This window comes from Rhinatrema bivittatum, chromosome 19 (genome assembly GCF_901001135.1).
Source record: "Rhinatrema bivittatum chromosome 19, aRhiBiv1.1, whole genome shotgun sequence".
NCBI classification, from domain to species: domain Eukaryota; kingdom Metazoa; phylum Chordata; class Amphibia; order Gymnophiona; family Rhinatrematidae; genus Rhinatrema; species Rhinatrema bivittatum.
Window position 1 is genome coordinate 34,996,687 of NC_042633.1, and position 18,780 is coordinate 35,015,466.

Genomic DNA, 18,780 nt, shown 5'->3' on the forward strand with positions numbered 1-18,780 from the left:
TGAACAAAATAAATAAATAATGTGTGATAGGCAGGGCCATATCCTGCGCATATATGGGCTGCATGCCCCTACTGTGCATTATATGTGCAGGTAGGATGGGCTGCATCCCCCCTCTCACACGCACATCTGTGTGTGCCTAAGTGATGGCAGATAAAACCAACATGGGCCCATCCAGTCTGCTCAGTTGAGATTTAGGCAGATGGGTCTATAAATTCCCATGTACCACTAAAACAGCAGCTCTCCCTTCCCCAGTGTCTTTCACCTGACCGCTCCACCCTTTTCCTATCAGTGTCTTCCATATCTGCTCCAAGCATGCCCAATAGTGTGATGGCCTCTAACACCTCCTCTGGTACACCATTTCAGGTCTTGCCATCTTCAGTTTTGCTTTTTACAAGACCAACATTTCTAGTCAACATCCATGTCCCTGGCTATATCCCTCTCCAATGTGTGTCTGTTTATGTGGGTTGGTTGGACTGTATCCCTCTTGTGTGTGTTAGATTGACTGCCTCTGCCTCCTGTCTTTGTGTGTGTGTAGTCTGGGGGACTGTATTCCTCCATCATATGCATAGGTTGGATGAGCTGTATTCCTTTCCCATGCGTGTAAGTTGGATGGTCTTCTTTTCCTCTCCCATGATGGCGTTGGATGAGCTGAATCCCTCCATTGTGTATGTAGGCTGGATGGGTTGTTTCGCTCTGTGGTTGTGTGTCTGTGTGTCTAAGCTGGATAGACTGTATTTCTCTTGTGTATAGCTTGGACGGGACTATATTCCTCTCCCTTGTCTGTGTATAGATTGGATAGGTTGTATACCTCCATCTTTTGTATAGGCTAATTGGGCTGTATCGATCTCCTGTGTGTGTAGATCGGATAAGCTGTATTCCTCTCTTGGGTGTGTAGATTGGATAGGCTGTATCCCTCTCTTCCAGTTTAATGTGTAAATTTGATGGGTTGTATCTCTCTCCATCGTGTGTGTGTAGCTTGGATGCACTGTATCCCTCTCTCCTGTGTGTGTAGCTTGGATGCTCTGTATCCTCTCCCTCCTGTGTGTGTAGTTTGGATGCTCTGTATCCCTCCCCTCCTGTGTGTGTAGCTTGGATGCTCTGTATCTCTCTCCCTCCGTGTGTGTAGCTTGGATCTCTGTATCCCTCTCCCTCCTGTGTGTGTAGCTTGGATGCTCTGTATCCCTCTCCCTCCTGTGTGTAGCTTGGATGCTCTGTATCCCTCTCCCTCCTGTGTGTGTAGCTTGGATGGGCTGTATCCCTCTCCCTCTTGTGTGTGTAGCTTGGATGCTCTGTATCCCTCTCCCTCATGTGTGTGTAGCTTGGATGCTCTGTATCCCTCTCCCTCGTGTGTGTGTAGCTTGGATGCTCTGTATCCCTCTCCCTCCTGTGTGTGTAGCTTGGATGCTCTGTATCCCTCTCCCTCCTGTGTGTGTAGCTTGGATGCTCTGTATCCCTCTCCCTCCTGTGTGTGTAGCTTGGATGCTCTGTATCCCTCTCCCTCTGTGTGTGTAGCTTGGATGCTCTGTATCCCTCTCCCTCGTGTGTGTGTAGCTTGGATGCTCTGTATCCCTCTCCCTCCTGTGTGTGTAGCTTGGATGCTCTGTATCCCTCTCCCTCCTGTGTGTGTAGCTTGGATGCTCTGTATCCCTCTCCCTCCTGTGTGTGTAGCTTGGATGCTCTGTATCCCTCTCCCTCCTGTGTGTGTAGCTTGGATGCTCTGTATCCCTCTCCCTCCTGTGTGTGTAGCTTGGATGCTCTGTATCCCTCTCCCTCCTGTGTGGTGTAGCTTGGATGCTCTGTATCCCTCTCCCTCCTGTGTGTGTAGCTTGGATGCTCTGTATCCCTCTCCCTCCTGTGTGTGTAGCTTGGATGCTCTGTATCCCTCTCCCTCCTGTGTGTGTAGCTTGGATGCTCTGTATCCCTCTCCCTCCTGTGTGTGTAGCTTGGATGCTCTGTATCCCTCTCCCTCCTGTGTGTGTAGCTTGGATGCTCTGTATCCCTCTCCCTCCTGTGTGTGTAGCTTGGATGCTCTGTATCCCTCTCCCTCCTGTGTGTGTGTAGCTTGGATGCTCTGTATCCCTCTCCCTCCTGTGTGTGTGTAGCTTGGATGCTCTGTATCCCTCTCCCTCGTGTGTGTGTGTGTAGCTTGGATGCTCTGTATCCCTCTCCCTCCTGTGTGTGTAGCTTGGATGCTCTGTATCCCTCTCCCTCCTGTGTGTGTAGCTTGGATGCTCTGTATCCCTCTCCCTCCTGTGTGTGTAGCTTGGATGCTCTGTATCCCTCTCCCTCCTGTGTGTGTAGCTTGGATGCTCTGTATCCCTCTCCCTCGTGTGTGTGTAGCTTGGATGCTCTGTATCCCTCTCCCTCCTGTGTGTGTGTAGCTTGGATGCTCTGTATCCCTCTCCCTCCTGTGTGTGTGTAGCTTGAATGCTCTGTATCCCTCTCCCTCCTGTGTGTGTAGCTTGGATGCTCTGTATCCCTCTCCCTCCTGTGTGTGTAGCTTGGATGCTCTGTATCCCTCTCCCTCGTGTGTGTGTAGCTTGGATGCTCTGTATCCCTCTCCCTCCTGTGTGTGTGTAGCTTGGATGCTCTGTATCCCTCTCCCTCCTGTGTGTGTGTAGCTTGGATGCTCTGTTAGAGAGGCCGCATCCTCACACCCCCCTTAGCCTGCATTTAGAAGTTCAGTCGTGTGTGGCACGGTGGTGGCGTTTCGTCCCAGCGGTCACTTTACGCCTCTCCTCCCCATTTCCCTTTTATTTCATTCTCCAAAGGCAGAGGCAGGAGAGAGAAGGAGAGGGAGGTGTTAAATTAAATCAGAAGCCACCTCAGTACCTCCAAGCCCAGGGCTCTTTTCTTTCCCTTTCTCCTCCTTTGTTTGCTGCTTTCTCCCCCCCCCCCCCCTCCTGATTTATTAGGGGGCCACCGGCCTCTCGGAGACTCCGCTGGTTGCCCTGAGAAACAGGGGTCTAAAAAGGAAGAATCCGGCACCACACAATCGGCTTTGGGAGAGGAGGAGGAGGAGTCATGGACACGGCTTAAAACTTCCTTTAAGGATGGAGAGGATAAATCTGACAAACCCCTGGAGCACGGCAGAAGTTTCTCCTTTCACAGATCTTTTCCCCTCCCTTCCCCCCCCCCCTCCTGCCAATAACCCCCAGGGCTTTCACCTCACGTTAGACTGTCTTGGTAAATATTGAGGCTCCACATTTTTTTTTGGGGGGGGGGGGGAGGATCTATGTTTCTAGAAGGAGAACACCCCCCCCCCCGGCAGGGCCGCACAGAAAATGTTCTCCCCCCCTTGTGTGTCTTGAGGTTGAGAGGAGGGGATGGTAAGGGGGGTGGGGGAGCACCAGGGATTTGGAGGTGGGGGGGGGGGGGGGTGAGCCGAAGGAGGTGGGAGAAGAGGAAAGAGGAGAGAGAGAACCAGAAGGGGTTGAAGAGACTTGGAGAGAGGGAGGATGAAGAGAGAGTCCTGAGGCAAGAAGGGAGCAGGGAGGGAGGGAGGGCAGGAGAATGGGATAAGGGAAGAGAGAGATGAGGATGTGGGGGAAATGGGAAGGAGAGTTCGGGGGTCCTGGCTGGTACTTTTGAGCTGGGCGGTTGTGGCTGTAGTTGCTGCATTGGGGGTGTTGGGTTGGCAGGGGTTGGCACTTTACTCTGTTACGTCGTTGGCATCGGTACTCAAGGATGCGGCTTGGAGGGCTTGGCACGTTGGTGCGGCGAAGGCTTGGCAGGTTTTGTTCTTCCAAACGTGGTGGGGGTTTAAAGGGTGTCGTATTTTGGCGATTTGGGTTAGAGTGCATGGGTGTTCTGGGGCCATGAACGAGTTGGGGTGCGATACTCTGGTAGGTTGATTCGGCAGGTGGTGCTACTTCATCAGATTGGGTTGGCAGGTTCGCTACTTCCAGGCGATGAATTTCCGGGCTTGGTGCTTGAGTTGAAACCTAATGCTGGGCTGTGTTATCGCGGCCTTGGAAGGGTGGCCGTATATATCTCGAGGGTGTGTTTCACCGGCGTCCTGGCTGCAGCAGGGCATGTGTGCGTGGTGTGTGTGTGTGTGTGTGTGTGACCAGTGTCCTGGCCGCGACAGCAGCCCCCGTCTCCCATTCACTGCTGGCTACAATGAGCTGTTCAGCAGGGACAGAGCTAGCTTGTGTGCTGCCGCTCTGCAGCTGAGTCCCCCAGTCTCAGCACACTCTGTCCTCCAGCCCAGGAACCGGTCCAGCGTGGTACTGCCCTCGCCTTCACTTTTAGAATAACCCTGCAAACATCCTTCACCCGGCACCGACTCCTAGTCGCTCTACAGACACAGTCACACGCATGCATACACCATAAATACATAGTCACACACGTGCACCGTGGTTTAGGCACTCGCCTATGCACAATTCATATCCACAGGAGGTGAATGCACAGGGACCCAGCCGCACCCAGGTTAAGGGGCTGTGCCTCACAGCCCTCGACTGCGCAGATAGTGACACATTGGCTTCAAGGCCCATTTCTTTATTGGAAAGAGTTTAAATCATATAAAACAGTCAACAGGTCTGTTGTTCCTGCGTCACCGATTCCCCCCCCCCCCTTAAGCGTAATCGTTCTGTGGAGATGAACGTCCTTCCATCCCCAGCCTCCCGATGTGTTAACTTTCCTTGGAGGTACGGTCCCTCCGTCTCCGATCCCTGGTAACGTCAACGGGCTGCGGAGGCACTGCCTCGTATTATTATTATTACTTAGAATCACATTAATTTCATCGTCGTAGGATCCGGCGCCGGCCTCCAGCAGGTCCACGTCTCCAAAGGTGCATCTCGGCTACAGGAAGACTCCACCTACAGAAGGAAGCAGAAAAGGCTGGGGAGGTCTTCGATCCCCTTAGACAGAAACAAAACGACAGGAAGGGGAGAGCTGCCATCCCGTACCCGGCGGCAAGAGAGATGATAGGGTGATCTGGGCTGGAGGCAGAGAGGCAGGGAAGCAGCTGCCCTGGGACCGGAAGCAAGAGAGTTACAGGGCTGAAGGACAGAGACAGGATGAAAGCGGTCCAGAGAAAAGGCAAACGAAATGGTGTGGGGTCTGCATTGCTAGCCATATGAAATGAGACTGAATTTGTACACCCTAGAGGTGAAATGGGGGGGTGGGGGGGAATCTGATACACTATGAATAATGCACAAGATGGAAAGGAAAGGAAGAACCAAGATAACAGGTGGTGATTTTGGCATAACATTTCTGCACGGGGAGGTAACCTACACGGAGCGGCAGTTACAACCCTTAACAGAAGGCATGGGGGTAACCTGCACGGAGCGGCAGTTACTGCCCTGAACAGAAGGCATAGGGGTAACCTGCACGGAGCGGCAGTTACTGCCCTTAACAGAAGGCATGGGGGTAACCTGCACGGAGCGGCATTTACTGCCCTTAACAGAAGGCATGGGGGTAACCTGCACGGAGCGGCAGTTACTGCCCTTAACAGAAGGCATGGGGGTAACCTGCACGGAGCGGCAGTTACTGCCCTTAACAGAAGGCATGGGGGTAACCTGCACGGAGCGGCAGTTACTGCCCTTAACAGAAGGCATGGGGGTAACCTGCACGGAGCGGCATTTACTGCCCTTAACAGAAGGCATGGGGGTAACCTGCACGGAGCTGCATTTACTGCCCTTAACAGAAGGCATGGGGGTAACCTGCACGGAGCGGCATTTACTGCCCTTAACAGAAGGCATGGGGGTAACCTGCACGGAGCGGCATTTACTGCCCTTAACAGAAGGCATGGGGGTAACCTGCACGGAGCGGCAGTTACTACCCTTAACAGAAGGCATGGGGGTAACCTGCACGGAGCGGCATTTTACTGCCCTTAACAGAAGGCATGGGGGTAACCTGCACGGAGCGGCATTTACTGCCCTTAACAGAAGGCATGGGGGTAACCTGCACGGAGAAGCAGTTATTGCCCTTAACAGAAGGCATGGGGGTAACCTGCACGGAGCAGCATTTACTGCCCTTAACAGAAGGCATGGGGGTAACCTGCACGGAGCAGCATTTACTGCCCTTAACAGAAGGCATGGGGGTAACCTGCACGGAGCGGCATTTACTGCCCTTAACAGAAGGATTGGGGGTAACCTGCACGGAGCGGCATTTACTGCCCTTAACAGAAGGCATGGGGGTAACCTGCACGGAGCGGCAGTTATTGCCCTTAACAGAAGGCATGGGGGTAACCTGCACGGAGCGGCAGTCACTACCCTTAACAGAAGGCATGGGGGTAACCTGCACGGAGCGGCAGTTACTACCCTTAACAGAAGGCACGGGGGTAACTTGCACAAAGCAGCAGTTAATACCCTTAACAGAAGGCATGGGAGTAACCTGCACAGAGAGGCAGTTGCTGGGCAGACTGGATGGACCATTTGGGTCTTTATCTGCCATCGTTTACTATCGGGCCGATACAGTACAGTGCGCTTCGGTGGAGCGCACTGTTAGTCCGGGTTTGGACGCACGTTTTTGACGCGCTAGCTTTACCTCTTATTCAGTAAGGGGTAATAGTGCGTCGAAAACGAGCGTCCAACCCCCCTGAAACTAATAGGGCCCGCAACAAGCAAATGCATGTTGATGGCCCTATTAGTTATTCCCGCGCGATTCAGAAAGCAAAATGTGCAGCCAAGCCACACATTTTACTCTCAGAAATTAACGCCTGCCCAAAGGCTGGACTTAATTTCAGCCGGCACTGGGAAAGTGCCCAGAAAAGCATTAAAAACTGCTTTTCTGTGCACTCTCCGCCTTAATATCATAGCGATATTAAGTCGGAGGCCCCAAAATTTAAAAAAAATCAAAAATTTAAAAAAAAAAATTTTTAAATCAGCCGCCGGCCCGCGGGTTGGAAGACGGACGCTCAGTTTAGGCAGCGTCCGTTTACCGAACCCGTGGCTGTCAGCGGGTTTGAGAACCGACACCGGAAAAATTGAGCGTCAAACCCGCTGACAGCCGCCGCTCCTGTCAAAAAGGAGGCGCTAGGGACGCGCTAGTGTCCCTAGCGCCTCCTTATTACCGCCGGCCCTGATTTGCATCTTCTTCCCCCCTGAATCGCGACTTTTACTGAATCGGCCTGAATGTTACTATGAAAGAAGACCAAAAGTCTTTCCTTGGTCATCCAGCGGAGGGGGGAAAAAAACCTCTGCATCTGAGGTCTATTCTGCATCAGTGATAGAAACTCCTGCCCAACCCCAAAGCCGCCAGCATACAGCTGTATCCTCAGACCCAAGCAATATCTTCTTCCTCCAAAAACTTGTCCAGGTAACTTCTGAACCGATGTAATTATGTTACATTATTTTTACATTTACTCCTCACCTTATCAGTCCCAAAGGAGTGAACAAAATATAATGAAATACAATCTTTCTGAGAAAAAAAAAAAAAAAAAGTGTCTCTCTCTCTCTTAACCCCAGCCCTGTCTCGCCCTCCCCTGACTCCCCGTCCCTTCTGGCCTTTGCGTTTCCTGTGCTGCTGCCTGCTGGCGAGATGCAGTATTTACCCGTCACTTCGATGCTGGCTCCAGTGATGTAGCCGCTGTCATCGGAAGCCAGGAAAGCACAGACGTCGGCCACATCTGAGGAAAGAGGACATGGCTTTATTGCAAAAGCGCGTTTTCCCCCCTGCGGTCGTACACACACCCAGCCTGGCGCAGAGCCGGACACCTTGTAGGAGCTCGTGTAAACGGCTGCTTTTTGTACCATGCATGTCTCTCGGCCCCTCTCTCTCTCTATAAATCTCTAACCAATTTCTGGACTAGATGGCTCTTTCCAACATTATTTGCTAGATGTGTAAAAACCACTTTTGTTTCTCCCTTTTAATGTCCTTTGTGTCGTAGGGGAGCAGGGGCGCACCGTCCATAGTGCACAGTGATGCCTCCTCAAGCCTGACGTCAAAATGGTGCTGGTCTCAAGGCCAGCCGGTACCATTTTTAAGGGTCCATCAGCGGGAGCAGGAGGCGAGTGGGCATCCCTGCAGCCCCTTTTACTAACCAGGACCCCAACAGAAGGGGCAGCTGGGGGCCGCCTTTTGGGTTCTTTATATTTGTTTATTAAACTTATACACCCACTAACAGCCTGCTGTAAAGTAACAGTGTCTGATAAACCAAACTGCACTGTTTCTGTGTACAACATAAACTAACAGAAGAGTGAAAACTGATGCAGCAATTATGGTGTGTGAGATGAAGTGCTGACAGACACAGAAGGAAACCAACATATCACACCTGAGGGATTCCCGAGTCGTCCCAGTGGTATCATTCCTGCAAACTGAGGAGAGAGATCACAGGAGGTAAAACACATGGACAGCCTAAGCAGATAAATGTAACACCGCATTTGCAGTGCCATAGAAACAGCAGCCCCACAGATACACTCGCACAGACACCCCACACAGAAAGAAACACCCCACAGATCCACCCTACAGATACACCTGTACAGAAAGAGACATCCAACAGATACACCCGCACAGAAACACCCTACAGATACACCCTACAGATACACCCGCATAGAAAGAAACACCCCACAGAAACACCCGCATAGAAAGAAACACCCCACAGATCCACCCTACAGATCCACCCGCACAGAAAGAGACACCCCCACAGATACACCCGCACAGAAAGAGACGCTCCACAGATACACCTGCACAGGAGGAGACGCCCCACAGATACACCCGCACAGGAGGAAACACCCCACAGATACACCCATACTGAAAGAAACACCCCACAGATCCGTACAGAAACATCCCACAAATATACCCGCACTGAAAGAAACACCCCACAGATACATCCGCACAGAAAGATACACCCCACAGATACACCCGCACTGAAAAAGACACCCTACAGATCCATACAGAAACATCCCACAGATACACCCGCACAGGAGGAAACACTCCACAGGTACATCGCACAGAAAAATACACCCCACAGATCCGTACAGAAACATCCCACAGATACACCCGCACAGGAGGAAACACTCCACAGGTACATCCGCACAGAAAAATACACCCCACAGATCCGTACAGAAACATCCCACAGATACACCCGCACAGGAGGAAACACCCCACAGGTACATCCGCACAGAAAGATACACCCCACAGATCCATACAGAAACATCCCACAGATACACCCGCACAGGAGGAAACACTCCACAGGTACATCCGCACTGAAAAATACACCCCACAGATCCATACAGAAACATCCCACAGATACACCCGCACAGGAGGAAACACCAGGCATGCCCCAGACAAACCCATGTGGAAATGTCACAGAAACAGATGTAAAATTCTTCTTACCTGATTATTTTGTTTTCTTGAGCCCTGCTAGACCAGTCCATTACACTTGGGATTTCCCCACTCCTCGACCGTTAGGGACAGAAGGCACACCCGCCTTCATGACCTCATTCTCGGCCATTCCCCCATCACCAATTGCCTTTATGATTTCCCCCTGTGCATCCAAGATCAAAAGGGAACCAGTGAAAGCGACCCTTCAGAGGTTACAAGACTTGGAGGCCATAGTCCCAGACTCTCCCCAGGAGATGGAAAAAAGTACATACTCAATTTATTTTGTAGTCCCAAAGAAGGCCGGCACCTTTCGACCCATCCTAGATCTAAAAGGGGTCAACAGGTGCCTGAGGATATCCCACTTCAGAATGGAGACTCTCAGTTCTGTCTTGGTGGAGTTAAGAAAAGGAGGCCCTACTCCATATACCGATCGGATCTTCTTTTCCCTCACTTTTGCCTTCCAGGCCCATCACTTTCAGGCCTTAACCTTTACTAGCCTTTGCCGAGGTCATGGTAGTCGTGGCAGCAGCTCCACACAAGCAGTGGATAATGGCACATCATCATCTGGACAACTGGCTCCTCAGAGCCAAAAAACCATCTAGGAGAAACCCGAAGGCTTTGTCCAAGGTGATCTGCCTTCTAGAAAGATTGGGCTGGGTGATGGAACTGCGCAAAACGCAACTTGGAACCCATTCCAGTCGCTGTAGCTCTTAAGTCGCCCTTTTCGAAACAGAGGAAGGTCGTGTGACCCTGACACCCAAGAGGGTCACCAAAATAATACAGCAAGAAAGAGTTTTTCACACCAGGATATGGCATTACCTAACTATTGGGGTTGATGACAGCTGCCACAGATTTATCCCCTGGGTCAAGGCACACAAATAAAATGAAAATAAACATGTCTGAGTGCCTTCCCCTTTTATTCTTCGTAGGAAGGCCTGAAGGGCCAGTTTGATGGCCCTTATCTGTAATCCACTGGCCAAAGGGCTTCCTCCGATGACCAACTCCCTTGGGCCAGACGGCTCAGGCAATATGCTCCCCCCCCCACCGCCCCCACACTCGATCATGCTGGCGTCTGTGATCAGAGCAACCCAGTCGGGAAGTTCTAGGTTTAGCCCTTTTATGAGATCGGAGGGATCCAGCCACCGGTCCAGACTCTCCTCCGTCGCAGGCGACTGTCCTAGTCCCGGGAGGCTGGAGAATAGCGGGCTGGCAGCGACGGCTGCAATGGCTGCGCGCTCCGCTTTTCAGCACCTCGAAGCGGGTTACATTCGGGTGCTGTAGGCATTTCCGTACCACCAGAGGGCTTGGAGTCTAAGGAGGTGATCTTCAAGGGAGCCAGGTGCATAAATGTAACTTACTGTCGTAGCGATTTTCAGAAGCCATTTACTCCGGTAAAGTGCACGTACGCGAGTAAATCCTATGGACAATTCAATGGCATATATCCTAGCAATTTTCAAACATCCACTCACCCAAGTAAAGTGCATTTACTCAAGTAAAACCCAGTTTTACTCTAGTGAATGCTATTTAAAATCAGGCCCTAAGTTTGTACCCGAGGCAATGGAGGGCAAAGCGGACCTGCCCAAGGTCGCAAGGAGCAGCAGTCGGATGGCACTGGCATACTTGGAACAAGCAAGGGGGCACTCAACAGCCCCAGGCTTGCGGAGGAAGCGAGAGGGATACTCAGGCAGAGAAGAACCTGCCCCAGTTGTCAGCATTTCACATCGCAAGGAAAGGAAAATATTCAGGCGGAATTTCTCAGCGGAAACAGGCCGGACCCAGGAGAATGGGAGCTCAACATGGAGGGCCTTCCAGTTGAGAGTGGAGTAGTAGGGGCTGCCGGCAGTGGACTTCATGGTAATCTGAGCCAACGCCAAAGCAGACAGGTTCTTCAGTCAGCGGAAAGAGGCAGGATCCCGTGGCACAGATGCTCTTGTATGCATTCCCGCCCTGGCCTCTGATAGGCAGAGTGATAAGGAAGTTAGAGGATCATCCCTTCGGAGGTGATACCGGTAGCCCCGGATTGGCCAAGGAAACCTTGATATGCAGACCTAATGAGGCTGCCAGTGGGGGCCCCACTGCAGCTCTCCAGAAAACGGGGACTGCTCTGGCAAGGTCCGGTGCCAATGGAAGACCCATCTCCATTTTGTCTCATGGCAGAGGTTGTTCCCAGGCAGTCATGATCACCAAGCTGAAAGCAAATAAGAGTTCAACCTCATTAGCCTATATTAGAGTTTGGAGGCTATCTGAAGCTTACTGCTGGGAACATAAGCATAAAGGCCGTGGAAGCTGGACATCCCACGAATTCTACACTTATTGCAGAAGGGCTTGGACAAAGGCATAGCCCTCTCAATTCACCGAGGGTGCAAGTGGCAGCCATATCCTGCTATAGGAGCCAGCATCCAGGCAGCCGCACACCCGGATGTAGTATATATTTTTTGAAAGGAGTGAAGCATACACGTCCACCCTTCAGACTGATTTTTTTTTTTCCCTCAGTGGGATCTCAACCTGGTTCTCAGAGCTCTAGTGGGAGCTCCCTTCGAATCCGTGGAAGCTACTTCTTGGTAGCGAGCTACTCCACCAGATGCATTTCGGAATTACAGGCCCTCTCATGCAGGGAGCTCTGCTTAGTAACATCTGGCTGAAGATGGTGTCTACCTTCCAGCTAAATCAGACGGTGTGGCTACCAACCTTTAATAGAAAAAGGAATATAGGGGGTAAGGACAAAACCCCTTCAGGAAACTGGATAGTGTGTCGGGCTTTTCGGTGGACCATGAAAGGAAGAAGCGACCTTCAAGGTCACGCTAGCTGGATGGATCAAAGAAGCGATCGCCTCGGCCTACATGGTCAACGGTAGGCGAGCACCAATGGCGCTCCACACACACGGTCTGCAAGGGCACAGGCGTCATGCCGGGCAGGAGCATCATTGGTCTTTCCTCAGGTGAAACTTGCAGGGCTGCCACCTGCTCATCCCTGCACTCATTTTCCAAATATTATAGGCTGGACGTGCAAGCTGAGGAGGCCGCGGCCTCTGGCTCTGTGGGGAGGTCCTTAAGGCAGCTCTGTCTTCTCCCAACCAGCCTAGGGGTAGCTTTTGTAACTCCCGAGAATAAGGACTGGTCTATCAGCGAGGGAAAAGGAAGGTGAAATTGTTCTTACTTGAAAATGAGTCCTGTTAGACCAGTCCCAGGCCCCACTTGGGAACATAAAGGCCAGAAACAGAGAGGCCCAGGGTAATTTGTCTCTCTCTTCTTCTTTTCTCTCCTCCAGTAGAGGGAATAAACTCAAGGAATGAAAAAAATAATTACATATATATACATACACACACACACAATATAATATATAATATAATATATATGTAGGTAAGAATGGGGTCCTTGTGTGGTTGTTTTGACAGCAAGCTACTGGCAAGGGCCTATAGCCACTCCCCTCTTATAGCCATGAAAGGGGTGTGCCCTCTGGCAGGAAGAGCGGAGAAATCTCAGGCGTAAGGACTGGACTAACAGGAGGAAAAGGAAGCTCCACAGATACCCCTGCACCAAAACACTCTCACAAACAAATACCCCACAGATGCACCCACATAAAACAAAACACAGGCGTGCCCCCAGACACACCCTTGTGGGATCGCTGTCAGGGAAACAACTACCCCATAGATGCATCTACATGCAGAACATGGTCACAGATGCTCAGCGCAGACAAATTCACAGGGCACATTAACATGCAAGTGAAAAGGTTATCAGCTTCTTACCTTGTCCAGCACCTTTTGTGGAACCTTTTCTGTCATCGGTGTGTCAATGAATCCTGGGAGTACCGTGTTACAGCGGATGCCGTATCTGCTCCGAGAAAAACACAGGTTTCACTCATCTGCTCTGTACCTCACGTGCAGTCACACTGCATAAAAGATGGGCTGCACTCACCTGTACTGTGCATGCAGGGGAAGGGCTGCACTCACCTGTACTGTGCATGCAGGGGAAGGGCTGCACTCACCTGTACTGTGCATGCAGGGGAAGGGCTGCACTCACCTGTGCTGTGCGTGCTCACTCCCTACACCAGGGGAAGGGCTGCACTCACCTGTACTGTGCATGCTCACTCCCTACACCAGGGGAAGGGCTGCACTCACCTGTACTGTGCATGCTCACTCCCCACACCAGGGGAAGGGCCGCACTCACCTGTACTGTGCGTGCTCAATCCCCACGCTAGAGGAAGGGCTGCACTCACCTGTACTGTGCGTGCTCACTCCCCACACCAGGGGCAGGGCTGCACTCACCTGTATTGTGCGTGCTCACTCCCTTCACCAGAGGAAGGGCTGCACTCACCTGTACTGTGCATGCTCACTCCCCACACCAGGGGAAGGGCCGCACTCACCTGTACTGTGCGTGCTCAATCCCCACGCTAGAGGAAGGGCTGCACTCACCTGTACTGTGCGTGCTCACTCCCCACACCAGGGGAAGGGCCGCACTCACCTGTACTGTGCTTGCTCAATCCCCACGCTAGAGGAAGGGCTGCACTCACCTGTACTGTGCGTGCTCACTCCCCACACCAGGGGCAGGGCTGCACTCACCTGTATTGTGCGTGCTCACGCCCCACACCAGGGGAAGGGCCGCACTCACCTGTACTGTGCATGCAGGGGAAGGGCTGCACTCACCTGTACTGTGCATGCAGGGGAAGGGCTGCACTCACCTGTACTGTGCATGCAGGGGAAGGGCTGCACTCACCTGTACTGTGCATGCTCACTCCCCACACCAGGGGAAGGGCCGCACTCACCTGTACTGTGCGTGCTCAATCCCCACGCTAGAGGAAGGGCTGCACTCACCTGTACTGTGCGTGCTCACTCCCCACACCAGGGGCAGGGCTGCACTCACCTGTATTGTGCGTGCTCATGCCCCACACCAGGGGAAGGGCCGCACTCACCTGTACTGTGCATGCAGGGGAAGGGCTGCACTCACCTGTACTGTGCATGCTCACTCCCTACACCAGGGGAAGGGCTGCACTCACCTGTACTGTGCATGCTCACTCCCCACACCAGGGGAAGGGCCGCACTCACCTGTACTGTGCATGCAGGGGAAGGGCTGCACTCACCTGTACTGTGCATGCTCACTCCCCACGCCAGGGGAAGGGCTGCAATCCCCTTTTTCTTGCACATTAGAATCACTGACACTTGTCTGGCAAGTTTCTTTTTTACTTACAGTACACTGGCATCCAGAACCAATATCTCCACCCCTGTGCACAATCACTAACCCAAATACATTTGCCCAATGTCACAGAAACCCACTGGTCCGCTATCTCTCTCTCACACACGCACGCATGCTCACGGGCACTCACCTGGCGAGCTCTTTTGCAGCAGTTTTGGTTAGAGCCTCCACTCCGGCTTTTGATGCAGCATAATTTGTTTGACCCACGTTCCCCACCTAGAAAGATGAGCAATATCATCTTAGTGCTTGGGTTCTTGGGAAGCCCTGTGCTCTTAGCTCCCTGTTGTACCATCTCATTCTCCTTGGGCTTAAAATACAACGTGGGGATTTAGGTTCGACACCAGGAAGAACTTTCTGTGAGGGGGAGCCAAGCATTGGGACAAGACGCTCCAGGTAAGGGGGGGTGGGGAAGGGTTTACAGCAGGTTGGACTTACATCGGCCTGGGATGATCATGGCACAATGGATCCTGCCTGGAGGCAGGGGATAGACGAGAGGCAGGGCCTGAGATCAATCCCAGGATTCCCTGCCTGCCTGTGCTTCTCTTACAGCTGTAATTGTCAATTTTTTTTTTCACCGTCAGCTGAGCCCTTGCTCAGTGTTAGAAAGCAGTCAAGGAAGTAGGTGGAACCTGTGAGTTTGGGGGGGGTGGGGGAGAGTAAAATCACAACATTTTGAGAATAGATTGGATTCCCTTCACCTCACCTTCCCCACGATGCTTCCTATGTTGATAATGGAACCCCGGGTGGTGCCACTGGCTACAAGTGCCCTTGCCACGGCTTGAGTGATGAGGAAGGTGCCCTGGGAGAGAAGAGGCAGATACTCGTGAGAGGGGAACGCGGTGCAGTTGCGGATGCTGTAACAACACTCAGTGTGCGTAGCCAGGCCTCGCTTTACCTTCAAATTAACTTTCAGCACCAGGTCAAAAGCCTCTTCTGTCTGGCGGAGCAGGAATTCGTCCATGGTGACCCCAGCACTGTTCACAGAGATGCAAGGAGGCCGCGAAAACCGAGACTGAGGAAGGAAAGGCATGAAAAGCAAGAAGACTTGCAGGGAGGGGGGAAAATTCCAGTCCTCCATGAGCAAGAGTAATAGGAACTGAAAACAAATGAGTTTGTCCGACTCCCTCCAGGTCTCTGCAAACCATCACCTGCGTCTTTCCATCACTCTCATCTCTCTAATTCCAGCTGGAGACTGACGTCATTAGAGGGAAGGGTGATGACACAGGAAAGGAGGCAGAGATCACTGCAGGAGAGGCTGTGGTCACAGACTGCATTTGTTAGCTTTCCTCTGGTGGGGGGGGTTTTTTTCCCCAGCTGTCTCATCCTTTGGTCCCAGATATGCCAATTATCATGCATTAAGTTTGAGACTCGTGTAATTCGAAAGTGTCTTGTGCTCACATACAGTTAATCTGTCTCCTGCATCTCTGGCAGCCAGAAAAAGCCTGTGCCAAGCTGAGAGAGCAGAAGGCACAGCAAGGCTGAAGGGGAAAATAGCACAAGATGTGGACTGTGCAGCTGCAGCACAAGCACTCAGTACCTTCCTCTTACGCCCTGGAATAGCAGGACAGTACTGGCTGCAGACCCTGACCTGCCCCCCTCAATAGGTAAAGCAGCAGCAGCAGCTGCAAATGGGATGACCGGCCGGCGAGGGCCGTTATCCATCTGGCTTCTCTCTTTCTCCCTTTGCTCCATCCTGTCACTTGCTGAAGAGAAGAAGCAAAGTAGCCTGTTTTGCAATGCTGGCTGACAAAGAGAAGAGGTGGGATGGGCTGGCCAGTGGAGCTCATCCTACAGCTCCCCGGCTGAAGAGCAGAAAAGGCAGAGACGAGGTGGCCGGTAGCCGTCCCATGGTGCCGGCTGCCAAAGAGTGTCCGAGTAGAGTGGCATTGAGTGAGCATCTTTAACCTGTGGGCTGGCTATGCAGGTCTCGTGATGCAAAAGATTAGTATAGTCAGCCTACAGATTTTAATCGTACATGCTTGGTGCCAGCCTGCTCGGATACTTTTTGACAGCTGGTACAGTGGGATAGTTCCACCAGCCACCTCATCCCTGTCTCTTCCTCTCTCCAGCAGTTGGTACTGCAGGATGCCTCCATGATTGGCTACTCTAAAACTGATGCTGACTGGTTGCTTTATGTATATATATATATATATTGAAAAAACTTCTATTCCGCATTATCCAAATTGTCCCCGCCATTTTGTATGAAGACGTGGGGAGACATTAATCCATCATGAAGCTTAGTAAGCAAGCTGGGTATTTTTTTAAGGACATAAGAACATGCCATACTGGGTCAGACCAAGGGTCCATCAGGCCCAGCATCCTGTTTCCAACAGTGGCCAATCCAGGCCATAAGAACCTGGCAAGTTCCCAAAAACTAAGTCTATCCCTTTGTGTCCCATTGTTCTTGTTGAATGAATGTGAGCTTAGTTTATAATTCCTATTATGTCTCTGCAGTTAAAGGACTTGGATGGCCTTTTTTTTGTGTGCCAATGAATGCCATTTGCAAATACAGTGCCAGCCATTATTTGGACTTGGATTGTTTGCAGTTCCTCATGCCGGCTATCACAGATAAGTCTACCATATATTTTTGTTTTATCTTGTTTGCATGATTTTATTTGCATCAAAATTTTAAACAGATTCCAACTAAAGGACACTGATATATAGTGATATATGATTATATTGGGGTGCTGTTCAGGCTAAAGTTTTTGATTGTTGACTTTCTACCACATTTTTGGGACTCTCACATTATTGAGTGTTGTTCATCTGTTCTTTTGATTTTGATTTTTTTAAACTTGTCAAAGAAATCTTCTGGGCATGGCATGTGATTAGTGTATTGATGCTGGACTTTTCCCAGAGTTTAGGAGTAACTTTGGACAGCTACACTTTCTTCGTCAAAGCAAAGTAAACAGATTATTGCAAAGGATGATGTTACCCAAATATACAAGTAAGCAGAGGTGGCATTATAATGGTGGTGTGAAGTAAAAGGGGATGGAGGGGGAGGACATGTTTCCTACCCTTTTATTCCATGAATCCGCCTTGAGCTTATGACAGAGCAGGTTATACATTTAAAAACTTAAATACATTAAGCCAAAAAGGCTGTCATTTTGTGTTGCTCCTTCATTGGTAAAGCAATACAACACTCAAATCTTTCCATGTTTATATCCCTGGCCATGCTCTTTGTGATGAGCACCCGATCCTTGGCATCTGGGTGGGCCCACCTTGTACCTGGATTTGGTTCATAAGCCTCTCGACATTTTCTGAGGCTGAAACATCAGCCACGAAAGCCGCATGCTCATGTCCCAGCTGGTCAGACGACAGCGTTTGCACCGTCTCATTAGCTGCTGAGTCGTTGAGGTCAACCACGGCCACAGCAGCGCCTTCCCTTGCAAGCCTCTGTGCAACGGCGCGGCCAATCCCACTGCCGCCACCTGCCAAGTTTGTGAGGCGAAGGGCAGAGTCACCCAAGTGTAATTCTAACACAATGCAATAATAATGTCAGGTGAAGGCATGCCCCACAAGGAGCAGCAAACTACAGAGACATCATCAGCCTGCTGCGAGGCTGTGACAACTGAGAATGTGCAGTCAATAAGAGCAGGAGACTGCCAGCCATCCCTCCTGGACCTGTAAATTATATAATCCCAGAATTGGGGTACTGTTCTCTGCAGGTTTAAATCCAAGAATGCTTTGTGAAGGTAGTGTTAGGGGGGGGAGATGGAAATGGCAATGGCCCCATCGAGGTCCAGCCTTGGCAGGGAAAAAGACTACAAATCCAAGAATGCCAGCGAGCTGAGGGAGGGCCTCTCAGGACTAGATGTTTTACCGAGGCTCCTCCCTTCCCTGCGGTGATTGGCTGCAGTAACTCCCCTCCCACCAAGTGTGAGGCAGGAGAGTGTCCCGTCCCCAGTCTTGCTCTCGGCAGTGTCCGGGGGGATCCGTTACCTCGGCACCCCACTTCCCTGCGTCCGGAGCTTGGGCACCCACCTGTCACCACAGCCAGTCTCCCCAGCAAGCGCAAGGGCGCCGCCATCACGCCGGAAGTGCGTCACTGGGACTGGCCGACCCCCGCGATAGAGACGCGTCCGACGCTCGCCCCTCAGGCATAGAAATGACGTCATATGGGATGCCCCGCACACAGCAAGCTGCTCCACGCCTATGGCTGACGAGTGGGCGGGGCCCGAGGCGGAGCGTGACGGTCTCGTGCAATCCTTGGCACTCTCCTGCTCAAGCCCTCCGCCCCTTCAGGCCAGAGCTTGCCTCCCCTACCCAATCTGTCTGGCCCATGTTGATCGGTTGGAGAGAAAGGCGCGCTTCCCTTCCCTGA

At 51.7% G+C, this 18,780-nt stretch overlaps 1 protein-coding gene across 1 annotated transcript; it reads right to left on the reverse strand.

Annotated features, from left to right (window-relative positions):
* Positions 1-4,484: 4,484 nt before the first annotated feature.
* HSD17B8 (hydroxysteroid 17-beta dehydrogenase 8) lies at positions 4,485-18,558 on the reverse strand. The gene is made up of 9 exons (XM_029585184.1): positions 18,441-18,558; positions 17,685-17,887; positions 15,355-15,471; positions 15,163-15,258; positions 14,590-14,675; positions 13,016-13,100; positions 8,219-8,261; positions 7,499-7,573; positions 4,485-4,820 (listed from the first exon to the last, which is right to left on the reverse strand). The coding sequence occupies exons 1-9, from the start codon at positions 18,484-18,486 to the stop codon at positions 4,804-4,806; spliced, it is 768 nt and encodes a 255-aa protein (XP_029441044.1). The 5' UTR covers positions 18,487-18,558; the 3' UTR covers positions 4,485-4,803.
* Between the last annotated feature and the right edge of the window lie 222 nt (positions 18,559-18,780).

Excerpts from the sequence above, each read along its gene's own strand:
- HSD17B8 (XM_029585184.1), bottom strand. The coding sequence starts at position 18,486 with ATGGCGGCGCCCTTGCGCTTGCTGGGGAGACTGGCTGTGGTGACAG. Across the intron at positions 15,472-17,684 it reads GGCTTATGAACCAAATCCAG|TCTCGGTTTTCGCGGCCTCC; the intron begins GTACAAGGTGGG and ends TTCCTTCCTCAG. Across the intron at positions 7,574-8,218 it reads ACGACTCGGGAATCCCTCAG|ATGTGGCCGACGTCTGTGCT; the intron begins GTGTGATATGTT and ends CTCTTTCCTCAG.